The sequence below is a fragment of the Chinchilla lanigera genome, unplaced genomic scaffold (assembly GCF_000276665.1).
Source record: "Chinchilla lanigera isolate Chin_1 unplaced genomic scaffold, ChiLan1.0 scaffold00123, whole genome shotgun sequence".
NCBI lineage: Eukaryota > Metazoa > Chordata > Mammalia > Rodentia > Chinchillidae > Chinchilla > Chinchilla lanigera.
The window spans coordinates 2663266-2689068 of record NW_004955524.1 but is presented as its reverse complement, the minus strand read 5'-3'; the positions used below and the strand labels follow the sequence as shown (position 1 = coordinate 2689068).

General features: G+C 61.2%; 3 protein-coding genes and 1 long non-coding RNA gene across 10 annotated transcripts in view; 2 read left to right on the top strand and 2 right to left on the bottom strand.

Moving 5' to 3' along the window:
• The first annotated feature begins 5764 nt into the window (after positions 1-5764).
• On the top strand, positions 5765-14561 carry Slc25a42 (solute carrier family 25, member 42). 4 transcript variants are annotated; one of them, XM_013507218.1, is made up of 8 exons: positions 5765-5891; positions 8464-8569; positions 9263-9288; positions 9896-10062; positions 10400-10516; positions 11001-11152; positions 11840-11906; positions 12925-14561. In XM_013507218.1, exons 1-8 carry the CDS (start codon positions 5820-5822, stop codon positions 13379-13381), a joined length of 1164 nt encoding a protein of 387 aa, XP_013362672.1. In that variant the 5' UTR covers positions 5765-5819; the 3' UTR covers positions 13382-14561. The 4 variants fall into 4 exon arrangements, with proteins under 4 accessions (XP_013362672.1, XP_005409669.1, XP_013362673.1 ...); XM_005409612.2 differs by lacking the exon at positions 11840-11906 and adding an exon at positions 12615-12743 and having other exon boundaries at positions 5787-5891; positions 12925-13322; XM_013507219.1 differs by lacking the exon at positions 11840-11906 and adding an exon at positions 12615-12798 and having other exon boundaries at positions 5787-5891; positions 12925-13017.
• On the bottom strand, positions 14519-21980 carry Tmem161a (transmembrane protein 161A). 3 transcript variants are annotated; one of them, XM_013507216.1, is made up of 13 exons: positions 21914-21947; positions 19856-19927; positions 18791-18894; positions 18114-18194; positions 17841-17938; positions 17597-17750; positions 17093-17241; positions 16218-16278; positions 15991-16134; positions 15787-15900; positions 15525-15699; positions 15345-15441; positions 14519-15107 (listed from the first exon to the last, which is right to left on the bottom strand). In XM_013507216.1, the coding sequence occupies exons 3-13, from the start codon at positions 18844-18846 to the stop codon at positions 14854-14856; spliced, it is 1383 nt and encodes a 460-aa protein (XP_013362670.1). In that variant the 5' UTR covers positions 18847-18894; positions 19856-19927; positions 21914-21947; the 3' UTR covers positions 14519-14853. The 3 variants fall into 3 exon arrangements, with proteins under 3 accessions (XP_013362670.1, XP_005409673.1, XP_013362671.1); XM_005409616.2 differs by lacking the exon at positions 19856-19927 and having other exon boundaries at positions 21914-21980; XM_013507217.1 differs by lacking the exons at positions 15787-15900; positions 19856-19927 and having other exon boundaries at positions 21914-21980.
• Positions 21981-24895: 2915 nt separating this feature from the next.
• Positions 24896-25803, bottom strand: part of Mef2b (myocyte enhancer factor 2B) — a gene marked incomplete in the record, with an annotated part of 14761 nt that continues 13853 nt past the window's right edge. Inside the window, 3 exon segments of one of the 2 annotated variants that reach the window (XM_013507209.1) lie at positions 24896-25192; positions 25540-25651; positions 25739-25803. In XM_013507209.1, coding sequence (XP_013362663.1) covers positions 24985-25192; positions 25540-25651; positions 25739-25803 — 385 coding nt within the window. 2 annotated transcript variants of the gene reach the window in all.
• Positions 25378-25803, top strand: part of LOC106147165 — a 1741-nt gene continuing 1315 nt past the window's right edge. Inside the window, exon 1 of the long non-coding RNA XR_001231945.1 lies at positions 25378-25564. This is a non-coding gene — a long non-coding RNA (uncharacterized LOC106147165). The remainder of the gene's footprint in view (positions 25565-25803) is intronic.

Sequence of the window (25803 nt, the reverse complement as noted above, 5' to 3'; positions counted from 1 at the left end):
AGGGCCATGCGCGAACTGGGCTAGCGCTGCCCTGTGGAGATACAACCCCAGTGGCTTTCTCTTCTCTTGGGTCTAGCAAAAGAAAGACCAGGAACCAGGCACAGTGGCACATGTGTAATCCTAGCTACCAGGAGGCTGAAGCAGGAGAATTGCAAATTCAAGCCTTGCCCAGGCAACCTAGCAGGATGCTAGGTCAAAAAGATAAAAAGGTCGCCAAGCTGGCACATGCCTATAATCCCAGGACTTGGGAGGACTTGGGAGGCTGAGGCAAGAGGATCGCTATGAGTTAGAGGCCAGACTGTGTCTTAAAAATCCAAAAAATAAAAAAAAAGGTCTCAGTAATAGAGTACGCCTAGGTTCTATCCCTAGTTAAAAAAAAAAAAAAAAGTCCAAGCATGGTAGCACGTGTTTGTCATCCCACCACTCTGGTGGCCGAGGCAGGAAGATCTCTGAATTTGAGGCCATCCTGGGGTACATCATGAGTTCAAGGCCAACCTGCATTACATAAGGAGAGCCTGTCTTCAACCAACCAACCAAACAAAAAAAAAACCCAAAATTTAAAAAAGAAGGAAGAAGACGAGGGTGTGGGCTCAGATTGAGATAAGCCAGCCGCTTGGGCGCTGGAGCTGCTTTGTGTCTCTCCCCCAGGCCAGCCCTTCCCGTGTGCCGTCAGCTTTTGGTCTGTCTCTCCCAGCCTGGCAGCTGGGTGCAGGGAGAGGATTACTGAGTGGCTCAGAACCGGCCACTTGTTTGGTTTTGCAAGTCAGCTCAGCAGCGCACTGTGGCCAGGGCCAGGGCGCAGCTCGGGGTGAGCGCTGCCTAGCACAGCCGGGCCCTGGCCTCTGTCCCCGGCTCCACCAAAAAGAGAGGAAAACGTTGGATTCTTAAGTGTAAAACACTTCCTAAAATACATATTGTGTGCGTGGGACAAGAATAATTTAGAAGAATAAAGCTAACAGCCAGGTCAAGAAGTAGGATATCGTCCCTCTGTGACCCCTCACTGGTCACCGCGCTATTTTTAAGACACGCTGTCAGTGTTTATTTTCTTCCTGGGCACCTTTTGCTGTGACTGTGGTGCTGAGCGTCCAGATTCTAGGGCCTGCGCGCAGTTCTGTGGAGGGGAGCAGGGAGCAGAGGAGAGGGGAACGCAGGGCTGAGGACCTGTTCACAGGTTTTAGTACAGTGTTTCATTACAATTGTCCGATTTCTTTTTTTATTTGTATTGGGGAGGGGGTGTTGAGACAGGGTCTGGTCCCAAACTCTCAGCGGTCCTCCTGCCTCAGCCTCCCAAGTGCTGGGATTACAGGCGTGCGCCACCATGCCTGGCCCCATAGTGCTGTTTTGTTTTGTTGTTTGTTTTTTGATTTTTTTGGAGACAGGTTCTTGCTATGTAGTTGAGGCGCGTCTTGAACTCAAGGCAATCCTCCTGCCTCAGCCTCCCAAGTGCTGGGACTACACACATGTGCCACCATGCCCAACATATTTTGGGGGGGGGTGGTACCAGGAATCGAACTCAGGACCTCATGCATGCCAGATAGGCACTGTGCCACTGAGCTAAATCCCTGGCCCCTTGTTTTGTTTTTGAGACAGGATCCTGTTATGTAGTCTAGGCTAACCTTGAACTCACTGTTAGCCCAGGCTGGACTCCAACTCATGGAGATCCTCTTGCCTCAGCCTCCTTTTTTAAATTTTGGGAACTAAGGTCACTCCCACCAGGCCCCTAAAACATCATAGCCTTTGCATAGAACCTGCAAGTGGCTTCCAGTGCCCAAGAGTCTGCTGAGTTGTTAAGCTGTATCCTTTATGCAGATCCCATGCTCAGCACAGATACAATGTTTCTGCTTCACATTTTTCTCCCCTGCTCAGTGGGGCCCTCAGCAGAGCCACCTGCAGGGGTGGAGGAGGGTATGTGCAGGTTCACAGGCCCTGGCCCCACCGCCCTAGCGGCTGGGACTCTGGCGCCTCTGACCTAGCCCAGCTCCAGGATGGTCTGCGCACACTGAGGATGGAACCCAGGGACTTTCCATCCCTGGCCCTTCCAGTTTTTTCTTTTGAGATAGGGTCTCGCTACGTTGCCCAGCCTGGGCTTACCTGAGGTCCTCCTGCCTCAGCCTCCCAGAGTGCTGCTGTGGCTGGCTTCATCCCCAGTGTCTGCCACAAGTGGTCCTGGAAATACCTGCCTGAGGGGCTCAGGGCTGGGGTGACAAGGGACACCTGGCACCTCTGCCACTGTGAGGGAGACTGCGGGGCGGGATGCCAGCCTGGGGTGCTCGGCCCACGGCCACCCAGGCCTTGGCCCAGAGTTGCTGTGGGTCAGAGAGGGTGGGGACGGCACAGCAGACTGCTGGGGGATAAGGCGGCCCGGAGGGATGGCAGCCGTGGGGCAGACGGGGGCATGGGCAGGCGTGGCTCAGAGTCGGAGTGCCGTTGGCTGCGAGCAGCAGCAACCCCATGGGGAGGTATCCCGTGGGCAGGGCGTTTCCCGCCCAGTGGTTCTTGGGGCTGTGCCAGCCAGGGACTCTCAGTCCAGTGGCAAAGGCCAGTGGAAAGTGACCTGTCAGTGCAGCAGAGAACTACTGAACACTAACCATGGGGGAGAGCAACTAACTTTAGGGGAAAGTGAGGCTGAAATGTTTAGGATGGGCTTTGAAGGATGCAGAGGAGTTTGCTGGTGTGGAAAAATGCAGCCAAAGCAGAATTTAGCATCTCCCAGGAATTTACTCACCTAGCATAAAACTTTGTAGGCTGACTAGGTGCAGAGTGCCACACTGGGCCTCATGTGGCAAGAATTTAGGCCTTGCTGGGCACAGTGGTGCCTGTATCTGGGAGGCTGAGGCAGGAGGATGGCAAGATCAAGGCAACTTACACACTTAGCAAGAATGGGTCTCCAAATGAAAAATAAAAAAGGGCTGAGGATATAGCTTGGTGTGAAGGCCCTGGGGTCAATGCCATCACCACCAAACAAAACAAAAATAAAGCGTAGGCGCTGGCTTGGGGATAGTTCTGGAAGGGCACCCTCCCCGCAGATCCCATCAGGGGCCGCTGGCGATGGCTGCAAGGCGGGAGGACAGTGACTGTCTTCAGGACGGCAGTGAGGGCTGCTGTCTGCCCGTGGGGCCGCAGCTCGGCAGCATCTCCAACACGGTCACCACATGGGACACACGAGGCCAGTGGGGCCGAAGCGGGGCCTGTGGCCCGGAAGAGATGGCTGCCTTCCTCCAGAGCAAGATGGGGCCAGCCGGCTTCTCGCAACTGTGGTTACGGCCGGGTACCGCCGCGCTCCGAGCCGCGCTGCGCACCAGGGTAGGGTGTGAGCTGGGCCGCCGCTGAGTGGCTGCCAGGGCTGCCGCAGGCTCCGGAAGGCCATCCCTGCCTCTTCCCATGTTTGCTTGTGTATGTGTGTGTGTGCGCGCCCTAAGGCAGTTCTAGCGATGGAACCCATGGCCTTCACACTGAACTATATCCCCAGGCCCTTAAAAACATTTTTTTTAAATTTGAGACAGTGTCTCACTAAGCCTCGGAGTTGCCCGGGCTGGGCTGGAATTTGTCACCCTCCCGCCTCAGCCTCCCGGAAAGCCAGGATCACAGGTGTGCGCCTCAGCACACTGCTCCCAGCCACCCTGCACTTGAGACTGCGGTGTTCAGGTCAGTGGCGTTAGGGACGTTCACGCCATCACACAGTCGTCACTGCCAGCGGTCCCAGCGGTCTCTCCAGCTTGCATAACTGAAGTGCACCTGAGATGCCCCCTCCGGTCTCCCTCATGACCGCATTCGACTTTCTGTGCCCTGCTTAGACCCAGACGCTTGGCTGGCTTTGTGTGGTGCGGGGGGTGGGACCCAGGGCCGCTGGAGTGCAGGCCGTGCCCACCGCCAATCTCCAGACTACTCGCAGTGCCTGATGCCCCGGTAACGTGCAGTGTGAGAAACCCGCGCCTCTGAGGGAGCCCTGATGGCAAACAAGTCCATGCGCGTTGGGGACAGGCACTGCGCCCCACCCTCGCGCGTTTCCTTGTTGTGTTTTCTCGGCGCTGGTTGGAAGGCAGGTCCTCCGACATGGAGGAAGGTTCTGTACCACCGAGACACACCCCTGCCCTTTGCATTTTCATTTCTTATTTTGAGACAGTCTTGCTAAGCTGGCTTCGAGCTCGGGATTCTCCTGCCTCAGCCTCTTGAGTGCTGGGGTTCCAGGCATGCGCCACCACGCCAGGCTTGAGTTGTATGTGAAACATCCGCGAATTCCATGTTTAGAGTCGAGTCCTGTTCCCGAGGTAGCTCATTATGCGCCTGCCCAGTGCTGCGTCCAGAACCCAGAGTCCTTCAGGCCCCGTGTGAATAAATGGCTAAAACTAAACTGTGGACGAGTCCTGAGTGCCCTCCAGGCAGTGGAGCCTGAGCCTCCCGGCTCGCCCAGAGCAGGCCAGGGGTGACAGCCGCCGCCGCCGCTTGCCTGGGAGAAGCCCTGCCTTCTCAGGGCCGCCCTGTGATAAGCAAAGCCGGGTGCGCACACCCGGTCACTCCTCCTGCAAACTCTCCTCCTGGCTGCCGGCGCCCAAGGCAGCGAGAACGCGGCACACGGGCCTCACACTGCGTTGTTCCCGGGACAGGGACAGGTGGAAAAGCTTGCAGTGTTCAGTAGGTCAAAAAACAACAACAATTCGGGCTATGGCCACCGAGTGAGCTCACCCCGGCCCTGGAGGGGGTTTTATGTACTTTCCAGAGCCGCCGCCGTGGGAGCCGGGGGCGGGGCGGTCGGCGGGCCCTGCCCGTGCGGTTCCGTGCTGTGCGCTGCGGCCTCCCCGCGTGCTGCCAGCTCAGGCTGAAGGAGCCCTCCGCTTCTCAGTGCGTGCTCCGCCCCGGGCGCGGCCTCGGCTCGGCCCTGCAGGCTCCTGGGCAGCGGCCCCGCCGCCTTCCGAGCTCCAGGCGGGTGGGCGGTCCGCTGGCCAGGCCGCAGTTCCTGGGGGCTGGCCTCACCGTCCCGGGGTCAGGCCCCGGCTTCTGCCCCCTGCTGCGGAGGCCCTGGTCTCCGAGCGTCCGGGACTGAGCCTCGCCGCCCCGCGTCTCAAACCCCCGTCCTGTCCTGCCCTGCCCGGCGCTTTGTGAGCTTCCCCTCAGGAGCCGCCGCTTCTGGGCCGGGATGCCGCTAAGCGGCACAGCGCCAGCCTGGCCAGTTCAGGGTTGTGAGTTTGAGTCCCGGTACCAAAAAGGAGGGCAGCTACGTCTGCTCCCCCAAATTGGTTGTTCCTTTGGTGTCAGCTGTCCGTGTGTCAGACCGTCCGCCCATCCGCCCGTCGAGCGCTTCCTCCGGGTCCCTGTGCGTAGGCCAAGCTGCTCGGGCTCTGCAGGGAGGGTCAGCGGAGGGCCCCAGGCGGCCTCCAAAAGCAAGGCCCCCACTCTGCCCTGGTGGTGACAGATGTGTCCCCAGACTCCAGGCCTGGCCATGCTGCCAAAGCCAGGGTGGATGCCCGACCTGTCCTGGCAGCCGCCCTCTCCTCGCACCCAGCTGTGTGACCTCAACTGGCAGCTCAGCCTCCCTGAGTCAGCCGTCAGCCCGCCCTGACGGTACCAGGTTAGAGAAGCAGACTGTCGTGGTCACATGCAAGAAGTGACAAGAAAGGCCTTTGTCAGCGAGGAAGCCGTCTGCCCGGCACCGTGGCATCCGAACTCGGGCAAGGGCACTCTCGGTCGGACAGGGAGGCAGAAGCCAGGCCAGGGCTGGGTACAGGGCTGAGCGGCCAGGCTGGAAAGTGCGGCCGCAGGGCTCGGCTCACAAGCCCTCTCCTCCCCAGGACGGAGGCGCCGCCCAGCAGGAGCGGCCCGGCATGGGTAGTGGCGTGAAGGAAGCCTCCATGCACCTGCGCGAGGATGCTGACTCCGTCCTGCCCGCCCCCAAGGCAAGTCGCCCACACCCTGCCGCCCCTGCTGGCTCCTCTGGGAGCTCCTTTCCCCTTGCACCCCTTTCAGATCACCCTGCCCCTAGAATTCACATTTTCATCTCTCCCGCCCTGGCTGGTGACACCACAGCGTCACTGCTGGGGGACACTGGCTGTCCCCTTTTCCACCAAAGGCCCCCTGGGTGACATGAATCCAGACAGACATCTCTGGCGAGAAGGCAAACTCTGTCATCCCAGCACTCAGGAGGCTGAGACAGGAGGGTCACAAGTTTGAGTCCAGCCTGGACAACTTAGTGACTCAGCAACATTCTGTCTCAAAACAAAAATTTTTTTTGGAAAAGGGCTGGGGATGTAGCGCAGTGCAGAGGCCTTGGGTTCCATTCAGTACTGAAAAAAAAATCAGGTGTCCCTGTTCACCAAGAGCTGGGACATCCTCACCCACCTCTCCTGGCGGAACCTGAGACACCGGCTGGCCCAGCCCCACGGCCCCGACACCAGGGCCAGAGCAGTGGCCGCTGGCAGCTTGCAAAGTCCACTGGGGCAAAGGTTGGGCCGGTGTCACCCTCCGGGGCTCCTCACCTTTCCCACGGTTCCTGATGACACCTGGGAGCGCAAGGTGGGCAGAAGGGCTCAGTGACCTGGGGAGGGCCCTGTCAGGGCAAGAATGTCCTCTCTGAGGCCCACACAGCCCAACATAAGGATGGTGTAGCCACGGCCTGCATCCTGCATCCAGCCCTTGTCCCAGCAAGAAGGGAGGCTGAGGCAGGAGGATCACTTGAACCAGAAAGGCCACACAGCACCACGTAGAGTCAAAGACAAAATGTGAGCATTTTCCATGTTAGTGGCCAGGTCCGGTCACTGTGACTGGCAGTTACTGACACAGCCCTCTCTGCTCGCCTGAGCTGCCCTGGAATAAACCGTAGTCACTGAGGAAGAGCTGGAGCGTTGCCTAAGGGCCACAGCTGCCCCTGAGCACCTCACAAAGTGGCCTCACCACTCTAATAAAGGTCAGGGATGCCGATACACCTTTGGCACAGGTGTTGAAGAGCTGCCTGGGGCCTAGGAGTCCGCTGCAGGGGGATGAGAGATGGGTCACCTCCGTGCCCAACACCTGCTGACACTCGGGGGACTGTCCTCTGCAAGTCTTCCTGGGGGCCAGTTGGGCCTCAGAGCTGCCGCAGGGACCACCAAGCACCCGCATCTCTCAGATCCCATGGAAGCCGGGTGTGGGGGCGCACACCTGTCATCCCAGCACTCGGGAGGCTGAGGCAGGAGGATCTTTGCAAGTTCGAGACCAGCCTGGGCTACAAAGTGAGCTCACGGCTGGCCAGAACTGCACAGTGAGACCCTGTCTCAATAAGTCAAAAAGGGGAGCTGGGGATTTAGCTCAGCGGCACAGCAGCTGCCTAGCGAGCGCGAGGTCCTCAGTTCAATTCCCAGTACCAGGAAAAAAAAAAATTGAAACCAAAAAGTCAAAAAGACAAAAAAAACAAACAAAAACAAAGCCAACATAAACTAAATATCAAGACTCTGTCTCAACAACAACAAAATAAAAAGGGAAACCAGATGTCTGCCATGTTGCCATGTGACCCACAAAGGGCAGGGGTCCCCAAAGACAAGGAGATGGAATCCGCTCGAGTTCGGCCTTGGAAACTTGGACTCCCTGTGGATTCTGTTCCTTTGGGGGGGGACTGCACTGGCCCGTGGAGCAGGTGCTGCAGGCATCGGGGAGGGGCCTGAACCCCACAGGCCCAGGGTAGGGCCAGCCGCAGGGCCACCGGGACACATGAGAGCAGGATGGGAGCCTGCCAGGTCTGGAGGCCACACTGCGCTCCAAATGAGAGCCAGGTGTGGTGGCACACACCTGTCTTCCCGGCGCTCCAGGAGGCTGAGGCAGGAGGATGACAAATTCGAGCCTAGGCTGGACAGCTGGGCAACTCAGTAAGACCCATCTCTTTTTTTTTGTACCGGGAATCGAACTCAGGACCTTGTCCTTGCCAAGCAGGCGCTGATGCGTCTGAGCTATATTCCTGGACCCATACCCTATCTCAAAATTTAAAAAGGGGACCGGGCCAGGTGTGGTGGTGCACACCTGTAATCTCAGTACTCAGGAGGATGAGACAGGAGGGTTGCCATGAGTTCAAGGCCAGCCTGGGCTCTGTAGTAAGACCAGCTCTCAAACAAAAGAAGGGGGCTGGGTTGTAGCTCAGTGAGGGCCCTGGGTTCCATCCCCAGTGCTGAAACAGGAAAGAAACAAGCAGCTGTGCTGGAGGGGCAGGTCTGCTGCCATCCCTGCCCACCCACGGACTTCAGGGTCCCGTGGGACTCGGTCATGAACGTCCAGGCACTGCCAGGCACATGGAGTGGGCAGAAACCATAGTCGCTGCAGGGGCTGGCGCCTCGCCCATCGGGGTCATCCATCCAGTTGTGGACTCAAGAACCAGGAGCCTGAGGTGTGGCCCCCAGAGGCTGGGGACAGGCCCCAATGTCACCTGAGGGCCCTCACTGTGTCCTGCGTGCCTGGGGCCAGCAGGCTCGTGCCCCTCAGACCACTGCCCCCTGCACCTTGCAGAGAGACCACGGGCAAGTGCTGAGCTCCCTGCTGTCTGGTGCCCTGGCTGGCGCGCTCGCCAAGACAGCCGTAGCCCCCCTGGACCGGACCAAGATCATCTTCCAAGGTACACGCCGTCCCTGTCCCCTCCGCGGCCCAACACCACAGAAGCTGCACTTGGAGCTGGTCCCGCGGCCGCTGTCACTGAGTCCTGTGAGCCGGGCAGCTCAGTGACGAGGGGTTCTGTGCCATCCCGGGGCCGTTGCTGTGGTCATGTCCCCGCCTCCTCAGCACCCGGGTGGGCCCTTCCTGCTTCTTCCGGCCTGGGGTGGGGGTCCAGGTGTTCTGGGCTGGTGGCCGCATCCCTCTGGTCTCTGCCTGCATCTTACCGCGCCTATCAGTGCGTACTGGGACTGCTCCTTACGAGACACCAGTCACTGGATTTGGGGCCACCCTTGTCCTGTACACCCTCCCCTGCACGACCACATCTTTCAAGAGCCCGTGTCCTTGGCCCTGGGCTGACCGCTTGGGAGGGCACAAGTGGACGTGACTTGGGAGGGGGTACAGTTCAACCCAGAGCAGAAACCAGGTGCAGGAAGTCCAGGCCAGGGTGAGGTGTGGGTGTTGGCTCCACCCCCTCCCTGGGGACGAGACTGGGGGTGAGGGAGGAAGATGAGGTCCCTGCTGGGGAGCCCAGGAGGGTCCGTTCTCAGGGGCTCACCCTCCCCACACTCCCACCAAACCCTGGTATTGGGGGACGCCGACCGGGGTTCCGTCCTTTGTGTCTCAGAGTCTCTCTCATTTTTGTTCTTCCCTGCAGTGTCTTCGAAAAGGTTTTCTGCCAAGGTGAGCTGGCCCTGGGTGGCAGGGCGCAGAGGGTGATCCGGGCAGAGCGGCGTTCCCATCAGTTCTCTGCACCCAGGGCAGGCGTCCCCTGCGGCTTGGGGCACGCATTCCTGACCTTCCACCCAGGGAATTAGTGAGCGATGCCACCGCCCTTGCAGTTGGGGGACTTGACAGTTCTGAACCCTGGTCTTCCTCTGTGATTTACTGTTAAATACCGCAGGTGATACCAGCTAGATAACTTTCTCTTTTCTTTCATACTGGGCACGGGACCCAGGACCTGTGCACTGAGCTACTCCCACGGCCACCCCGTTACTTCATTTTTATTTTATTTGCTAAGTTGTCCAGGCGGGGCTCCAACTCTGAATCGTCCTGCCTCAGCCTCCCAGAGTGATGGGAATTAGACGTGCGCTCTGCCAGACACCACCAGAAATGCCGTACGCGTTCTGACCCTTCTTTGCAGACCTGGCCTCTGCTGCTCCGCTGGGCAGCTCCAGGGTCCCAGGGTTCGAGGAAAGGACCCAGGGCGGGGGGCTAAGCAGAGTGGGTAATGTCTCAAGCTGGTGAAAACACGGGGCGGAGGGAAGATGACCTCTCCCTTTTCCCTCAGGAGGCCTTCCGACTCCTCTACTTCACCTACCTCAACGAGGGCTTCCTCAGTCTGTGGCGCGGGAACTCGGCCACCATGGTGCGCGTGGTGCCCTACGCCGCCATCCAGTTCAGCGCGCACGAAGAGTACAAGCGCGTCCTGGGCCGCTACTACGGCTTCCGCGGAGAGTGAGCGCCACGGACACGCCCCCTCAGGACACGCCCCCTACAGACACGCCCCCTACAGACAGGCTTGGCCCCGCCCCCGGCGCCCTCGGGCCAGCTCTGTCCCCGAGCTGCTCGTTTGCTCAGATCCTGTCGGGCCCCTCCACCCAGAGCCCAAGCCCCCGGGCCCCTGGGCTGCTGTCCCCAAGGCCTTAGGGAGGGTATGCACTCACTTAAGGACCGGAAGGGAAAGAGCAGGAAGTCCTGGGGCCTTAGTCACCCACCCAACAACACGCACGGGTAGGGGTGCGTCGGGGTGGGTGTCTGCGCACCCCAGCGCCTGCTGTCCTCTCCCGCCCAGGGCCCTGCCCCCATGGCCTCGCCTCCTCGCGGGCGCGCTGGCGGGAACCACGGCTGCTTCGCTCACCTACCCGCTGGACCTGGTCCGAGCCAGGATGGCCGTGACCCCGAAGGAAATGTGAGTCCTGTGGGGGTGAGGTCCCTCCTAAAGGCTGCCTAGGCCTGGCTTGGGAAGGAGCCGACTGCATCCAGTGCAGAGGGGACTGCTGAGGTCTGCGCCCCACCCCGCCTGGCCTCCAGGGCAGGCCAGGGGCCCGCTGCAGGGGTCTGTGCTTTCAACCCCACCCCCACCCCACCTCCCGCTTCGAGCAAACCAAGGGTTTCCTTGAGCTGGGCACAGGTCCACTAAAGTCGAGTAAGAAAAGCAAGGTGGCACACGCCTCGGAAGCTGAGGCAGGAGGATTCCAAGATCCTGCCTGGATAACTTTTGGAGACCTCGGAGCTGGGGACGTGGTTCAGTGATAGAATGCCCCTGGGTTTGATAGACCCACGCACGCACGCACGCACGCACGCATGGAAGCCAGGCCCAGGCCCAGTGGCTGCAGGAGTAGCCAGGAATTAGTGAGTGAGTCGCTCACTAATGCCGCCCGCTGGCCTGGCAGGTACAGCAACATCTTCCACGTCTTCGCCCGAATCTCGCGAGAAGAGGGGCTGAAGACGCTGTACCATGGGTTCACGCCCACCGTGCTGGGTGTCATTCCATACGCGGGGCTCAGCTTCTTCACCTATGAGACGCTGAAGAGCCTGCACCGAGGTGAGGAGTCAGCCGGGGCACAGCGCCTTGCGGGCCGCCCGGATGCGGGGGCGGGGCGGGAAGGGCCCGGTGCCTTTGGGCGGAGCAGGCTGAGGACCCGGAGTCCAGATCAGGAGCAGCACACTGTCCAGCCACTGCTGGGGAGCCCTGGTTCAGGTCTTACCTTTCTGGATTGTTTGTTTGGGATTTTTTGTGTTTTTTGAGATAGGGTCTTGCTGAGTAGTCCAGACCTCCCTGGAACTTGTGATCCTCCTGCCTCAGCCTCTGGGTAGCTATGCTTACAGTTCACACCACTGAACCTGGCTTCAGGCCGCATTTGAACAGCGATTTTGCGAAGGCCAGAGTGTCCCCCGAGCCGTGGTGGCCACTTCCGGTCCGTGGATGCGCAGGCAGCGAGCACCCGGGAACCCCTGGCGCTGCCCGGGCTTGTCTCAGCTAGCTGGGAGAGAGCCTGAGATGTGAGGAGCACGAGTTCTGACGCCGCCCGCCGGGAGCAGGTGGCAGCACTTTGTCCTGTGCGCCGGGGTGTTCCTTTGTTAAGGAACACAGCCACTGTGACCAAAAACGCCTGGGGTCCCCCGCCTGCTGCTCTTCCTCCTGGGCGCTGCATCCTCGGAGCCGGCTCGGGGGGCACTGTGGCCGCCTGTCCACACCCCCCACCCCGTTACCCAAACCCCTGATGCCTAGGTGCCCTGAACAGAACACCCAGCCCGAGGGAAAGCCGGCGCCAGGTGGCTCTGCTGAGCTCTTCAGGGTAAGGCTGCAAAGCAAAGACGTCTCCAGAGGTTCCCGACCTGGGCAGGAATTTGCTTTTTTAGCATTTTCACTGTGGTTGGTGGACTCTGGGCCTTCACCCTGCAGAACAGGACGTTTTGTGTTTCGTTCTGTTGTGTCCGGCGGTGCTGGGGGCGGAACGCAGGGCCTCACACGTGCCAGGTAGGCGCTTGGCCACTGAGCCACGCCCACAGAAGCCACATTCGGGTCACTTCTGTGACGGCATCTTGGTGTAATTCTACTTAGCATCAGTTACTGTGAGCCTCTTCCTGCGCCTACTTCACAAGTTAAGCCTTACCATAGGGGTGTGTATATAAGGGGAGAAAACCTGTAATATTGCTGGGCATGGTGACCTCTCAGGCTAAGGCAGGAGGACCGAAAGTGTAAGGCCAGTCGGGGCAACTTAGCAACCTAATGGAACACCCCCCCCTCTGTTTTTAGAGGAGGAGGTTGAGACAGGGTCTCACTCTACAGTGCAGGCTGGCCTTGAGCTCACTGTGTAGCCCAGGCTGGCCTCGGACTCGCAGCGATGCTCCTGAGTGCCGGGATGCCAGGCGTGTGCCAGCACACCCTGCTGACCCTGTCTCAAAGAATGAAAATAGCGCTGGAGGTGTGGCTCAGTAGAAGTCCCGGAGCGCGCCCTCCCCCCCATATATGTAACTATGATTTAGTACTGTCCGTGTTCCAGGTACCCGGGGGTGTCCTGGGATGTGTCCCCAGGATCGGCGGGCATCCTGTGGACGTGCAGCACGAGGGCCGCCTTGCCACGGCCCCGGTTATGACAAGTGTCCAGTGCCGGCTGGGGTGTATCTCAGGGGTGAGGTGTAGGTCCTTCCTGGGTTCCGTCCCCAGCACCGCGAAAACCCTGCTCGGTGAGGACGGGACGTGGGCCCTGGGGGTGTGCGGGGCACGTGGGCATACAGGTGTGCGTGCAGGCGTGCGTGCCCCGCAGTGCCCCCGCGGCCGCACGTGCCTCACCCCCCGCCCCTCACCCGCAGAGTACGGCGGCGGCCGGCAGCCCTACCCCTTCGAGCGCATGATCTTCGGGGCCTGCGCCGGCCTCCTGGGCCAGTCGGCCTCGTACCCGCTGGACGTGGTGCGGCGGCGCATGCAGACGGCCGGCGTCACGGGCCACGCGCACGGCTCCATCCTGAGCACGCTGCGCGCCGTCGTGCGCGAGGAGGGCGCCGTGCGCGGCCTCTACAAGGGCCTGAGCATGAACTGGCTCAAGGGCCCCATCGCCGTGGGCATCAGCTTTACCACCTTCGACCTCATGCAGATCCTGCTGCGGCAGCTGCGGAGCTAGGGGCCTCTGGGTTGCCGGAGCCGCGGAGCGCCTCGGCCGTGACCCAGGGCGGAGCGGCTAGTGCGATGTTAAGGGGCGCTGCGCTGAGACCGCCCCCTCCTGAAGGTGTCCCCCCGACCCCCGAGACGCTCATCCTTGAGGCGCTATGACCTTTGACATGCTGCTGATGCTGGTGACCCCGTGCGGGGGCACGGAGCCTTCTTGTCCCCCTACCTGGACCCAGTGTGAGTGCCTGCCACCAGGCCCCCCAGAACACGACTCCCCACCCATCTGTCGGCCTTCACAGCCTCTCCCCGGGGTCCCCAGCCTTCTCCCAGGAGCAGGTCTTCCTTGTGGTCCAGTTTGTCTCTCCCCAGAGGGTCCCATGACCAGACCACGGCTCGAAGCCACCTTGGGCTTGGGGCTCACCCCCCCCCCGGGGTGCTGCAGAAAAAAAGCACCCAGGCCACGGCCTGCTGTGCCGGGTGCCACGGCCTGACATCCATGGGTCCCCAGGCCCCTGCTTGAGTGGGGTCTTGTCCATGATGTGGAGCAACTTAAGGTCCCCAAGGGGTAGCTTGATGAACAGAGGCTCCTGGTGGCCCTCCCACGGGAGCTCCCCTGACAGTAGGGTGGGGAGTGTGGACGGTTGGGGGCTCCAGGGAGCCCCCCCAGCCGGTTTGTCTCCAGGAGAAGTCCCCAGGGTACCACAGGGACCTCTGCCCTCCTTTCCTAATGACATCTGACTTCGGTTTTGCCTGTGAACCGCGTGAACCTGGCTCTGTCCTCAGCGAAGCCCGGCGGGGTGCCGTTTTGTTCTTGTGTGGCTGGCGGGGAGGGTCCTCCTGACTGGAGCCAGGGGTCTGAGCGGGTGGGCTGGGCCTGCGTGCACCTGTGACCAGGACCCTCCTGCCCGTGTCTGTGCGGGGAAGGGCCCTGTGGCTCCCCCTGCACGCGTCCACTGCTGCCCCTCGTGTCCCCAGGGACCCAGGCAGCCAGGGTGGCTGTGAGACTGGGCTGGACAGGTGGGGCGCCTCGTGCTGGGGACCGTGACCCCTGCGCAGGTGAGGGCTTGGGGGTGAGGCCGCCCAGGCAGGTGACACCTGGCTGATGGCTAGCAGCGCCCTCGTTCAGGCTCGGGCCGGGCGGGAGAGACGAGGCCCGTGGGGTCCCCACGCCCCGCAGGCCCGTCTGTCTTCCTCGTGGCTCCCCGCGGCCACCCTCCACTGGTCGCTGGGCCTGGTCTGGAGTTGTATTTTGATGCCATGAAGACACTTTGTTTATATATAATGTTTATATTTTAAAGGTTTGTGCCAAGAGAGTATATTTAATAAAAACCTAAATGACTTCTGCCCGGGCTCTTCTTCCTGGGCTCGGACACAAACCCCGCCACGGGGATCCCCTTCACACCCGGTGGTGGCGGCTCCTTTATTCCCAGGAGCAGCTGCCGCTCAGGTGTTGCACACCCCCCTGGGGACAAGAGCTCGGACCCTCCTTCCCCGGGCCTGGGGGGCCAGCCTCGCGGGGCTCGCCAGTGTCCGCGACCTGTGCACTGCGGAGGAGCTGGGGACGCCGAGGCCCACGGAGAAGCGGCCTGCTGCGTCGGCCGGACCAGGCCTCACAGCCAGGGGCTGGGGGCGGGCTAGCAGGCTGCCAGGTGCTGGTGGAAGTAGAGGCCGAAGAGGCTGGAGACGAGCTGGCAGGCGGCCGTCCACCAGATGAAGAAGGCCAGGACGCCGCGCAGCAGCAGGGGTGTGGCCAGGCCGCGCAGGGCCGCTGCAACGCCGGCCACGATGCGCTGTACCTCATCCTCCCCGGGGCCCACGGAGCCAGCACTGGCTGAGGACGGGGCCACCGACAGCGGGGGTGCCGGGCCCAGTCCCCACGAGTAGCAGCCTGCCAGAGGGGGTGTAGGGCTTGTGGGTGGACACAGGGTGGGTCCACCTGGGGCAGTATCCCGGAAAGCCCGGATACCGACCCCTGCCCAGCCCCGCCTTCTTAAAGGCCCCGCCCACTACAAGCCTCATTTAACCCCGCCCCCGTTGGCCCCGCCCCCTCGCTTCCCCACCATCCCAGCCAATCGCGGCCCCTAGCTGCCTGAGGCTCCGCCTCTAGCCAGGCCCCGCCCCTTACCCAGCCACTTGAGCAGCAGCGTGCAGTTGAGCATGAGGATGAGCGGCGTCAGGTACTGCAGGCTCACCACCGCCACGTAGCAGTAGACCCGGACCACCTGGTGGGCAGGGAGCCGCGGCAGCTGTGCTGGGGACCCGTGTGCAGGGTGACCCACGCCCTCCCGCCTGCGCCCCGCCCTACCCGCTGCTGGATCTCGCGCGCCTCCACGTGGCCAGCCTCCTTGCGCAGCTGCTCCACGCGCGCCTTGGCCAGGCACAGGTAGGCCTGCAGGTGGGGCCGGGTCAGCGCCAGCCGCAGCAGGCACAGCGCCACCAGCACCCAGAGGCGCAGCGAGTCGAAGGCCGAGTCTGACAGCCTGCACGGAGGGGACACAGCGCGAGAGGGGTGATGAGGGGGTCCGCAGCGGGGCTCCCCCAGCTCCTGCCCCACTCCACCCACGCACAGGCCCAAGGACGATGCCCCGGAGGGCGCCTGGCGGAGGAAGTCCCGCGCGATGGGCTTGGTCCAGAGCCACAGGACGAAGAGCGGAGACAGGAAGCTGGTGTGCAGGAAGAGCCTGGGGCAGGACCGGGACAGCCCGGTGAGGCCCGGGGTCCCATGGTCCCCAGCCTCGCCCGAGCCCCCCGCCCCAGGTGGGCCACGTAACTGGAGCAGGGGCTGGTCCTCCGCCCTGGTCAGTGCGTCGCGGTGGGTCTGGGCCAGCCGCAGGCCGGGGAAGGTGAGGAAGGCGCCCAGCACGGAGCCCACCACTGCCAGCCCCACGCGGATGGCCAGTGTGGCCACAGGGAGCCTGGGGACAAGAGCGGCTCAGGGGCAGGACGCCAAGGGAGGCTCCCGGCAGGCGCCTGCCCCTGCCCCTTGCCCAGGACTCACGCCCAGTCCCAGCCCTGCTGCTTCAGGAGCGGTTCCAGGTTCTCGGTCACGCTGGCCAGGCCTGGGCAACAGGGAGGGATGGAACAAAGAGTGGGTTCCGGGTCCCCAAGCCCAGCCTCCACGCCCACCCTGACGTCCTGCACCGTGGCAGGCAGGCCTATGCAGCCGATCTGATGGCGCCTTGGTGCTGGGGACAAACGCACACCACCGAGCCGTACCCAGCCCTGCAGACACAACTGTGCCTGTCAGGCAGGGCTCTTTTCTTCTTCTTTCTTTTTTTTTTTTTTTTTTTTGTCTTTTTGAGGCAGGGTCTTGCTATCCAGTTCAGGCTGGCTGTGAGCTCACTTTGTAGCCCAGGCTGGTCTCAAACGCACAAGGATCCTCCTGCTTCAGCCTCCTGAGTGCTGGGATGACAGGCGTGTGCCACCACGCCTGGCTCAGGGCTCTTTTCAACAAAATACAGCCGGGGTGGGGGCGCACACCTGTCATCCCAGCACTCAGGAAGAGGCCGAGGATGAGTCCAAGGCCAGCCTGGGCCACAGAGGGAGACCCTGTCTCAAAAACAAAACCAAGAACATAGCAAAACAAAATTAAAACATAAAAGGGCTGGGGGTGTGGCTTTCTTCAGCAGTGAAGAAAAAGTAAATTTTAAACATGAGGCTGCAGGGCTGGGACAGATGGGAGTGGCCCAGAAGTACCTGCATGAAGAGCTCTACCTGTGGAGAGGTGACACTCTGGTCCCCAAGGCCGGGAGCGGGGCGGAGAACACGCCTCGAGCTCAGGGGCTCCGGTGGACGCTGCTCGGGCAGTGCTGGAGGAACGGCCCCGCGCAGCGCCCGCTCAGCACGAGGTCACTGCGGCTGAGCCCCACGTACCTGGCTCCAGGCCCAGCTCCAGCACGTCCTCCCGCACCACCTGCACCAGCATGGCCAGGAGGAGGAAGAGGAAGGCAGAGGCGCAGCACACGGCATGCTCGCCGCCCTGCACGCCGAAGTACAGCCGGGTCACTGTCACGAACACCTTGCTGGCACAGCTAAGGACTATGCTGCTGTCCCCTTGCCGGCCCAGTCTGCCTTTGGGGTGGCCTGGACTTTGCGTTTGGGGCCCGAGATAGAGTGTGAACTCGGGTGTACATTCATGGGGAGGTGGCCTGTGGCTAGGAACTCCAACAACAGTATGAAAATAAGGAAGAAAGACAAAGAACCAGGTGTGGTGGCAGCGCACACCTGTCACCCCAGCACTCTGGGAGGCTGAGGCAGGAGGATTCCATGTTCAGATCTAGTTTGGGCAACTTTGCGAGACCCTAGCTCTAAATAAAACATGAAAAAGGGCTGGAGTAAGGCCCCCTGCCCGCCCCGGGAGCACAGCACACAGGATACATGGAGAAGGCCACAGTGAGCAGACACCAGAACACGGCGATGTTGGCCTCCTGGGGGCCCAGCAGGTAGAAGTAGGCCTCAGTGAAGAGGTACACGCCGCCTGCGTACACCGCGAAGTCCACGAACCACTGGTACTCCAGGAAGAATCGCAAGACTGCGGGAGCACAAGCTCAGCCCACCTGCTGTCCCCTGGGGGTGGGGATCGGGGGCGGGGCAGGGGTGTTTGAGGACAGGGACAAATTACCTAGGGCGTCCACTGGGGTGAGGGGACAGGTCTCCAGGTGGAACGGGGCGTCTCGGGGCACCAGCAAAGGCTTCTCCTCACTGGGGCCGTTGGGCCACCTGGGGGTGTGGGGACAAAGGACGAGGGGTCAGCGGGAAGCAGGCCCTTGGACGGATCTTCACTCAGGGCAGGCTCCTTGCCCGCAGGGTGGCCCAGAGCCTCCGGCTGTGGACTGCGGGTCTCCTGTACAAGGAAGCGTGGGAAACCGCGTCCCCGTGGGGTCGGGTCACTCACCGCTCCCGCCGGCCTCGGGGCCTCTGTCTCCCCGCCAGTGCCCGAAGCTCCTCTTCTGACGGGTGCTTATATCGGAAGAGACTGGGGGCAAAGATGGGGGCATCGGGACGAGGCAGGGGGCTGGAGGCAGGGATCCCCGAACCCAAGCGCTAGAGCTGGAGCCCTGGCCAGGGAGACCCCCAGAAAGACCGGAGGCGGCTGGGGCTGCCACAGGGAGAGGAAATTGGGGGAGCCAGGGGTCCCCGACACCCCTGAATCTGCGGGGGCATTCAGTTTCCATCAGACTGGAAAGGGGCAAAAGAACACGGCCGGAGCTCAGGAATGTGGGAAGGGGAGGGTCATGCGCGGAGATGGGTCCGCGGTGTGGCCGCATCCTTAAAGAGTCGCAGTTTGCTGGGTTTCCCAAATACCCCTAGTTTGGCTGGGCACGGTGCATGCCTATATCCCAGCCCTGGAGAGGCTGAGGCAAGAGCATCACTGAGTTCGAGGCCAGCCTGAACCGCCTAGTGAGAGAATAAAAGTAACCCCCTAGATTTGCGGGTAGGTTCGTCTCGGGGGAACTGAGAGGCGTGGCTTTCCTGGCTCCTCCCATCACAGGCGTGGCTCTGGGGGCAAGAGGCGTGGCTCTTCTGGCTCCTCCCACGGTGGGCGGGGCCATCGGCCCGGGAGGGGCTCACCTGCCATTGCAGAGCAGCCAGCGTGCAAAGGAGCAGTGCGGAGCCAGCCTGTGCATGAGGGTGGCTGTGAAGAGGGTCACCACCAGCTGCACGCCCAGGACCGCCTGCGGAGGGACAGGATGGACAGTGTGCGCCAGGCAGCCGGCTCCCTCCCACCAGAATCCAGGGTGTTTATAGAGAAGCCGTGAAGGAGGGGGAGGGCAGCTCCCTCGGCTCGGGGGCATCCTGGGCAGGGAACCTAGGCTGAGACCCCCCCTTCACTCAGCTCCCAGCGGGCGCCAGGCCCCAGCAGCTCCTCCGCCGAGGGCCGGGGCCGCAGGCGTGGGCCCGCTTGGCGCTGGGCTCGGCCTCAGATTTCCGGTGTCACCTGCCAGGGCTCAGCTTTCTCCTCTGGAAACACGGGGCTGCCTGCTTTGCTTCCTTTATCCCTCACCACCGTTTTCCCACCCTACCAACGTCTCCCAGCCTGCATTATCCTCCGGGACCAGCCCCTCTCATCTCACCCGCTTCATGAACCGCCTCCTTGGGAAGCCATCTACACTTCGGGCTAATACCCGGTTCAGTACAAAGCCTCACATTTTTCTTTGTTTTTTAGTTTAATGTTGTTCTGTTTTTAGAGACAGGGTCTCGCTAGGTAGCCCAGGCTGGCCTTGAACACACAGCGATCCTCTTGCCTCAGCCTCCTGAGAGCTGGGATTACAGGCAGCGCCACCACGCTGGACTCTGGTGTTAAGTCTTTTTGAGACAGGGTCTCTCAGCCGGGCGTGGTGGCGCTGCCTGTAATCCCAGCTCTCAGGAGCCTGAGGCAAGAGAATCGTTGCGAGTTCGAGGCCAGCCTGGGCTACAAAGTGAGCTCAAGGTCAGCCTGAACTGCATAGCGAGACCCTGTCTCAAAAAGACAAAAATAAGGGGCTGGGGATTTAGCTCAGCGGCAAAGCGCCTGCCTGGCAAGCGCAAGGTCGTGAGTTCGGTTCCCGGTACCGGAGAAAAACCAAAAACAAAAAAACCAATAAAATGAAATAAGAGACAGGGTCTCTCTGTAGTCCAGGCTGGTTTCGAACTCACCGTGTAGCCCAGGTTGGGCGCGAACTCGCAGCGATCCTCCTGCCTCCGCCTTCAAGCCCAGCTCGGCAAGTTCTGCACAGTACCAAGCTTTTAAGCACTAATGCAGAACACACTCATCCACCTATCAGTCTGAAATTGAAGCTGGGGTTTCCGGCTTGAATGCAGCAAATATGATTTTGCTCTCAGTAATTATGTAATTATGGAAGATTGTGTGCTCTGGAGACCGTCTACTATTCTGATGCTGCAAGCAACAACTTAAATAAAAAACCATTACTTTAACATTAATCCATGATTAAAAATAACCCTTTAATCTGCCAAAATACGCTAAATTTATTTTTCGTTCTCTACCCTCTATGGCTTTAGGAAAAAATATGCTAGATTCAATAGGAAAAGGTCATTCAGAATGACTACTGAGAAACCCATCATTAAAATAACCGCTTTAGCCCAGCATGTGTGAGGCCCTGGCTTGGATCCCACCAGCAAAACACCCAAAGCAGACAAGGTGGGCTGGGGTGCGGCTCAGGGTAAGAGTGTGGGCTTAACATGCATGCCGCCTGGGCTCCACTCCCAGAGTTCCCCCAAAAACAATTTAAAATAAGAAACCGGGTAAAGGGCATTTCACTGAGCCTGTAATAGGAAAACTTTTCTTAAACTAAAATAAGAATGAGGCGCCAGTTTCCTCGTGGGTCGAGGTTCCACCCGCCCCAGCGCAGAGGGGCTGGTGGTGTCCAGGGGCCCCTGCAAGGTGAATGGGGGGGCTCTCCGTGGCCCCGTCCCCTGGACCGCCTCTCTCCTGTCTTCCAGCTCCCCCAAGCCCCATCAGGCGCTGTACAGGCGTCAGGACTTGGGGCGTCCCAGCCAGCGTCCCTCGGCCTCCATGGGTGACCCCAGAAGAGCAGCATCTCCTGCCCCGGAGACCCTGTAACCTCCCGCGGGCCCCAGAATGCCTCTGCCAGCAGTCCCAGTTGTATTGACGAACCCCTCATTCTCTCTGCTGCCCCCTAAGAAGAGGATCCTTCGCCCCCATCCCGGTTCACCTGGGCCCGAAGAGGGGAACGAGCCTGCCGCCTCCCCTAAGGCTTCCCGGGTGGCGCCGGGCGGTTGCTTAAGCCCCATACCCGGCTCCATGCTGTCCCGGAGCGCGGTTGGCTGTTTTGTTTTTTGGTACCAGGAATCGAACTCGGGCCCTTGCAGGCGCTGTGCCGCTGAGCGACACCCCTGGCCTGTCCCGGAGCTCCTGCGCCTTCCATTCCCCCACGCTACAGAGCCCTTTCCCGGATCCAGGGTCCTCCAACACAAGACTGCTGAAAGTCAGGCGTTCTTCCCTGCACCGCCGCTGGAGCGCGGCGCGGAACCAGGGTCCGCATCACCGTCCGCATCACCGCTCTTCCTTCAGCCTCACCCCAACGCGCCCTAACGCTCCCCACCGAGACCAGCACACTCCGCCCCGCTAGTCCTCGTCCGTCCTGGGCTCAGTCTGGCCGCGCCGCCACGCCGACCTCGAGGGCTGGCCGCATCTCTCGGGACGCCCCTAAGCCTGACATGTGCTCCTATGGCCCCAGGGGCCCCCGATGGACTCTTGTCCCCAGAATGGACCCTGCCGGACCCCAGTCCACCCCAGCGCGCTCCAAACGTGCACGAGCCCCCAGTCTTTTCCTTGAGCCCTGCAGCCTCGAAGTCTCTCAAGCGCCCCGCCACCGGAGGCTTGCAAGAACCCCCAGAAGAGCCGGGCGTGGTGGCGCACACCTGTCAGCCCAGCACTCGGGAGGCTGAGGCAAGAAGGTCGCCGCGAGTTCGAGGGCAGCCTGGGCTACATAGTGAGTTCAAGGCCACCTGGACGGGAGACCCTGTCTCAGACCTCCTCAAAATAAAAAAGGACCCCGCGGGCTCCCCAGAGGCCTTCCCCCCGCGACCTCTGCGCCCTCAAAGAAGGCATCACGGCCCTTGCCGCGACCCTGCGTCCCTAAGAGCCTTCAGTTCCCACTAAGAGACCCCGTGCCCTCGGTGTCTCTCCGCGGAGGGACCGGGAACCTCTCGTGCAACGGGACACTTGCTCACCATGTCTTCGCGGGGAACGCCGTGCGCACACCGAGCCACAGGCAACGCCCATCACCGGAACTGACCAATCACACCCCGATTCTTGTCTGATCAGCATCCCGTGCAACCAATGAACAGGCTTAGAATTGTCCAATCACAAAGCGGCCGCTCGCACTGCATGCCGCAAGTTGTAGTCCCAACGCGTTGCATGGCGCTCGGATCCTAGTTGTAGTCCGCACCCTGCCCGGGACCCCTGTGCGGCCGACCTGAGACTGAGCCCACGGAAATTGCTCCAAATATACTTCTCTTTCTTGAGGTGGATGTCAAGTATTTTGTCCCAGCCACGGTAAGGCTATTTCTTTGGGAGGGGGGTACCAGGAATCGAACTCAGGACCTCACACTTGCCAGGCAGGTGCTTGTGCCGCTGAGCTACATCCCCCGCCCTCTGGTAAGGCTATTAATACACGGATTACAGGTATTCGCCACCACACATGGCTTTGGACAACGTCTCAGAGACACAGCATCTCTGTACCTTGGTGTCCGCCAACGAGAACAGGGGACACGAGCTTATTTTATTTTCTTTATTTTTTTTGTCTTTTTGAGACAGGGTCTCCCTGCACAGTTCGGGCTGGCCTTGAGCTCACTTTGTAGCCCAGGCTGGTCTCGAACTCGCAACTATCCTCCTGCCTCGGCCTCCAGAGTGCTAGGATGACACGCGTGCGCCACCATGCCCGGCTTCAAGCCTATTTTATTTTAAAATAGAATCTCACCAAGTTGCCCAAGCTGGCCTCAAGCTCGCCATCCTCCTGCCTCAGCCTCCCGAGTACCTGGTTGACAGGCGCGTGGCAACACTCTGGGCTGTCCGTAGGTTTTATTACAGCACACGGGGGCTGGTGTTTTATCATTGCTGTTCATCTCTCACTGTGCCGACTGATGAATTAAACTCCCTCCTGGGTCTCGGGTCTAGAGGAAACAGCCTAGGGAAGCTCGCGTACACTCCTGGGTTTGCAGCACCCACTGGGGGTCTGAGAACAGACCCTCTGGGAAAAGGCGGATCATCGTCTGTCCGGAGTCTCCGGCCTGCACTGGGCCTACCTGTGTCCGGGTCCACGCCGAGCAGCCCTTGACTCCTGTTCTGTACCGGACAAAACACATTCTCTGTCCTACGCTGGGGATTCTACGCCCTTGATCACGTCAGTTGGCTTTTGGTCACTGACAAAATACTTAACATCGTGAATTTAGGCAGTGCAGGGCTCATTCTGGTTCTGTTTCAGAGGTGCCAGTCCCTGGTCGCTTGACCCGGTGGTGCTACAGACGGTGGCGAGGAAGCTGCCCGCTCCATGCAGCGCTGCAGAAACCAACCCCGGCGGCTGGGTCCTAATATACCCTCCGAAGCCACGCCCCCATGACCTCACTTCCTCCTGCTAGGCCCCACCTCTCATAGATCCCACATCTCAATAGCCACACAGGCCTTTATTGCTGACATTGACCCTAGTGGGCCTGGCTGCTGTGTGCTTGTCTGTGGGGGTCCTGGAATAGCTTGGAGGGACGTCGCTGCTACATAACAGCCCTCTTTCATGTCCTCCTGCCTCAGCCTCCCGAGTGCTGGGATGACAGGCATGCGTGACCACGCCCGGCTTTTATTTCCATTTTTTCCCTGTGGGACGCGTAAAGTGTCGCCCAAGTCACATGCTCAGTAAGGAAGGGTATTTTGCATGGAACATGAGTCATCCTAGCTCTCTGGAGGCTGAGGCAGGAGGGTCGCTGCAAGTTCAAGGCCAGCTTGGACTATGTAGTGAGACCCTGTCTCACGTGGTGAGACCCTGGCTGGAGGGCGCAATCGAGACCTCGCGCGTCACCTGGTGGCAGGTGGAAAAAGTGCAGCTCCCCTGCTTTGGGGAAACAATCACGGCGGGCCCCGGGCCGGGTTTAGAAAGCTGCCCGTCTTCGTGTGTGTTGTGTTTGTGTTTGTGTGCGTTAGAGTCTCGCCGTGTTTCTCAGGCTGGTCTAGAACTCCTAGGCTCAACAGATCCTCCTGCCTCAGCCTCCAGAGAGCTAGGATGACTGATGCTCCATTGTGTCCCCACAAAGCCCTCATTGTAAAGGACAAATCCTGGGTGCTTAGCCCGTGGGCACTGGCTCCAGGATGGACCAGCTTCCTGCCCTCTGAGTGACAAGAGCCAGGGCAGAGGAAGGAGCACTCTCCAGCCGTGCCTCAGTTTCCCCCAGGGCTACTGCTGCCACGGCCCCCTCTGCCTCCGACCCTGGCCCTGTGTCCGGTTCTGAGAGGCCGTGGTGTGGCACCGTCGGAGGCCGTCGAGGGGACAGTCCTCACCCTGCAGGTGCGACGTGACCAGGACTGCAGTGCAGGTGGCCAGGACTCAGGTGAAAGGGCCCCTCCACTCCGACGCCCCTGCCTGGGCCCGGCCAGGTCCCCCGAACGAAGACAGCTCTGTAACACCCTCAACCAGACCCCTAAGCCGGGCGTGGTGGCGCACGCCTGTCATCCCAGCACGCGGGAGGCTGAGGCGGGAGGATCGTTGCGAGTTTGAGACCAGCCTGGGCTACAAAGTGAGCTCAAGGCCAGCCTGCACTGCACAGCGAGACCCTGTCTCAAAAAGACAAAAAACAAAACAAACAAACAAAAAAACAGACTCCCAAGCCCCTCAATGGGAACGGATGGAGGGACCCAGAGCTTGCGCAGGGGCGGGTGCAGAGGGGCTGCAGGGCCCCCAGACTGTCCCTCATTTTTAATTTATTTTTCGCGGGTTTTTTTGGTATCAGGAATCGAACTCAGGACCTTGCACTTTGCCAGGCAGACGCTTGTGCCGCTGAGCTATATCCCCAGCCCCAGATTTTTCGTTTTTTGAGACAGGGTCTCATGCCTGTCACCTGCCCCTGGGGGGCCACCGTCCTGCCCTGGGGGTCCTCCTATTATGATCAGGAAACCCGGAGAGCCCTAAACAACAGAAGGCAACAAAGGGGGGACGTCGCAGGATCCCCGTGATTTATTGGTAGACTGCACAGGTGGAGGGGAGAGGAGCCCCGCGCAGGCGGGTGTTCCCCCGGCCCCACCGCGGGGGTCTCCGACCCTACCGCGGCCAGCCGTCGGCAGGGGGCAGGCGGCACAGCGGCCCGGGCCGCAGGAGCAGAGGGAACGGGAAGGACTTGGCGGCATCGCCGGGCCCCGTGGGCGCGGGTGACAGGCGCTCTGACTTGACGCTGACTGGAGGCGGTGAGGCGCCGCCCTCTCCCAGGCTGCGCACCCCGCTGTCGGAGAGACATATGGGGAGCTGTGAGCTAGGACGGAAAGAGCGGGACACACCTGTCACCCTACCCACAGGAGGCTGAGGCAGGAGGATCTCCACAGTTCAAGGCCAGCCTGAGCGACACAGTAAGCTCAAGACCAGCCTGGACTACACAGCGAGACCCTGTCTCAAAAAAAGTCCTTAGAAGAGGAAAGAAAAAAAGAAAGGAGGGGATGTGTGTCCTTTCTGGGGCCCCCTCTCAAAGCCGCCCACCGCCCCACCCGGGCAGGAAGGGCCGCGTGCAGTGGCAGCGCTGGCCACCAGGGGCCAGCAGCGGCCAGAGACCGCGCAGGCCCCGCAGGCCGCGGGCACCGCAGCTCGGAAGGGGCGGAGCCTCACCTGGACTGCGAGGGGACGGCCGGGGGTCTGTCCCCCCTCGACGCCTGCCAGGGGACCAGGGCGGGCGGCTGCAGCAGGCCAGGGGGCGGCGGGGGGTCCCCCAGGCTGTACTCTGGGGTCAGGAGGCGGCCGAGTCAGGGGCGCCCCCTCCGACCCCTCGCCCTGCCCGACCCCCGCGCGACCCCGGAGGCGGGGGTACCTGGGGGGCCTGCGGGGAGGAAGGGGAAGCCCCCCAGCGGGGGTCCCGGGGCGGCCGTGGCGCTC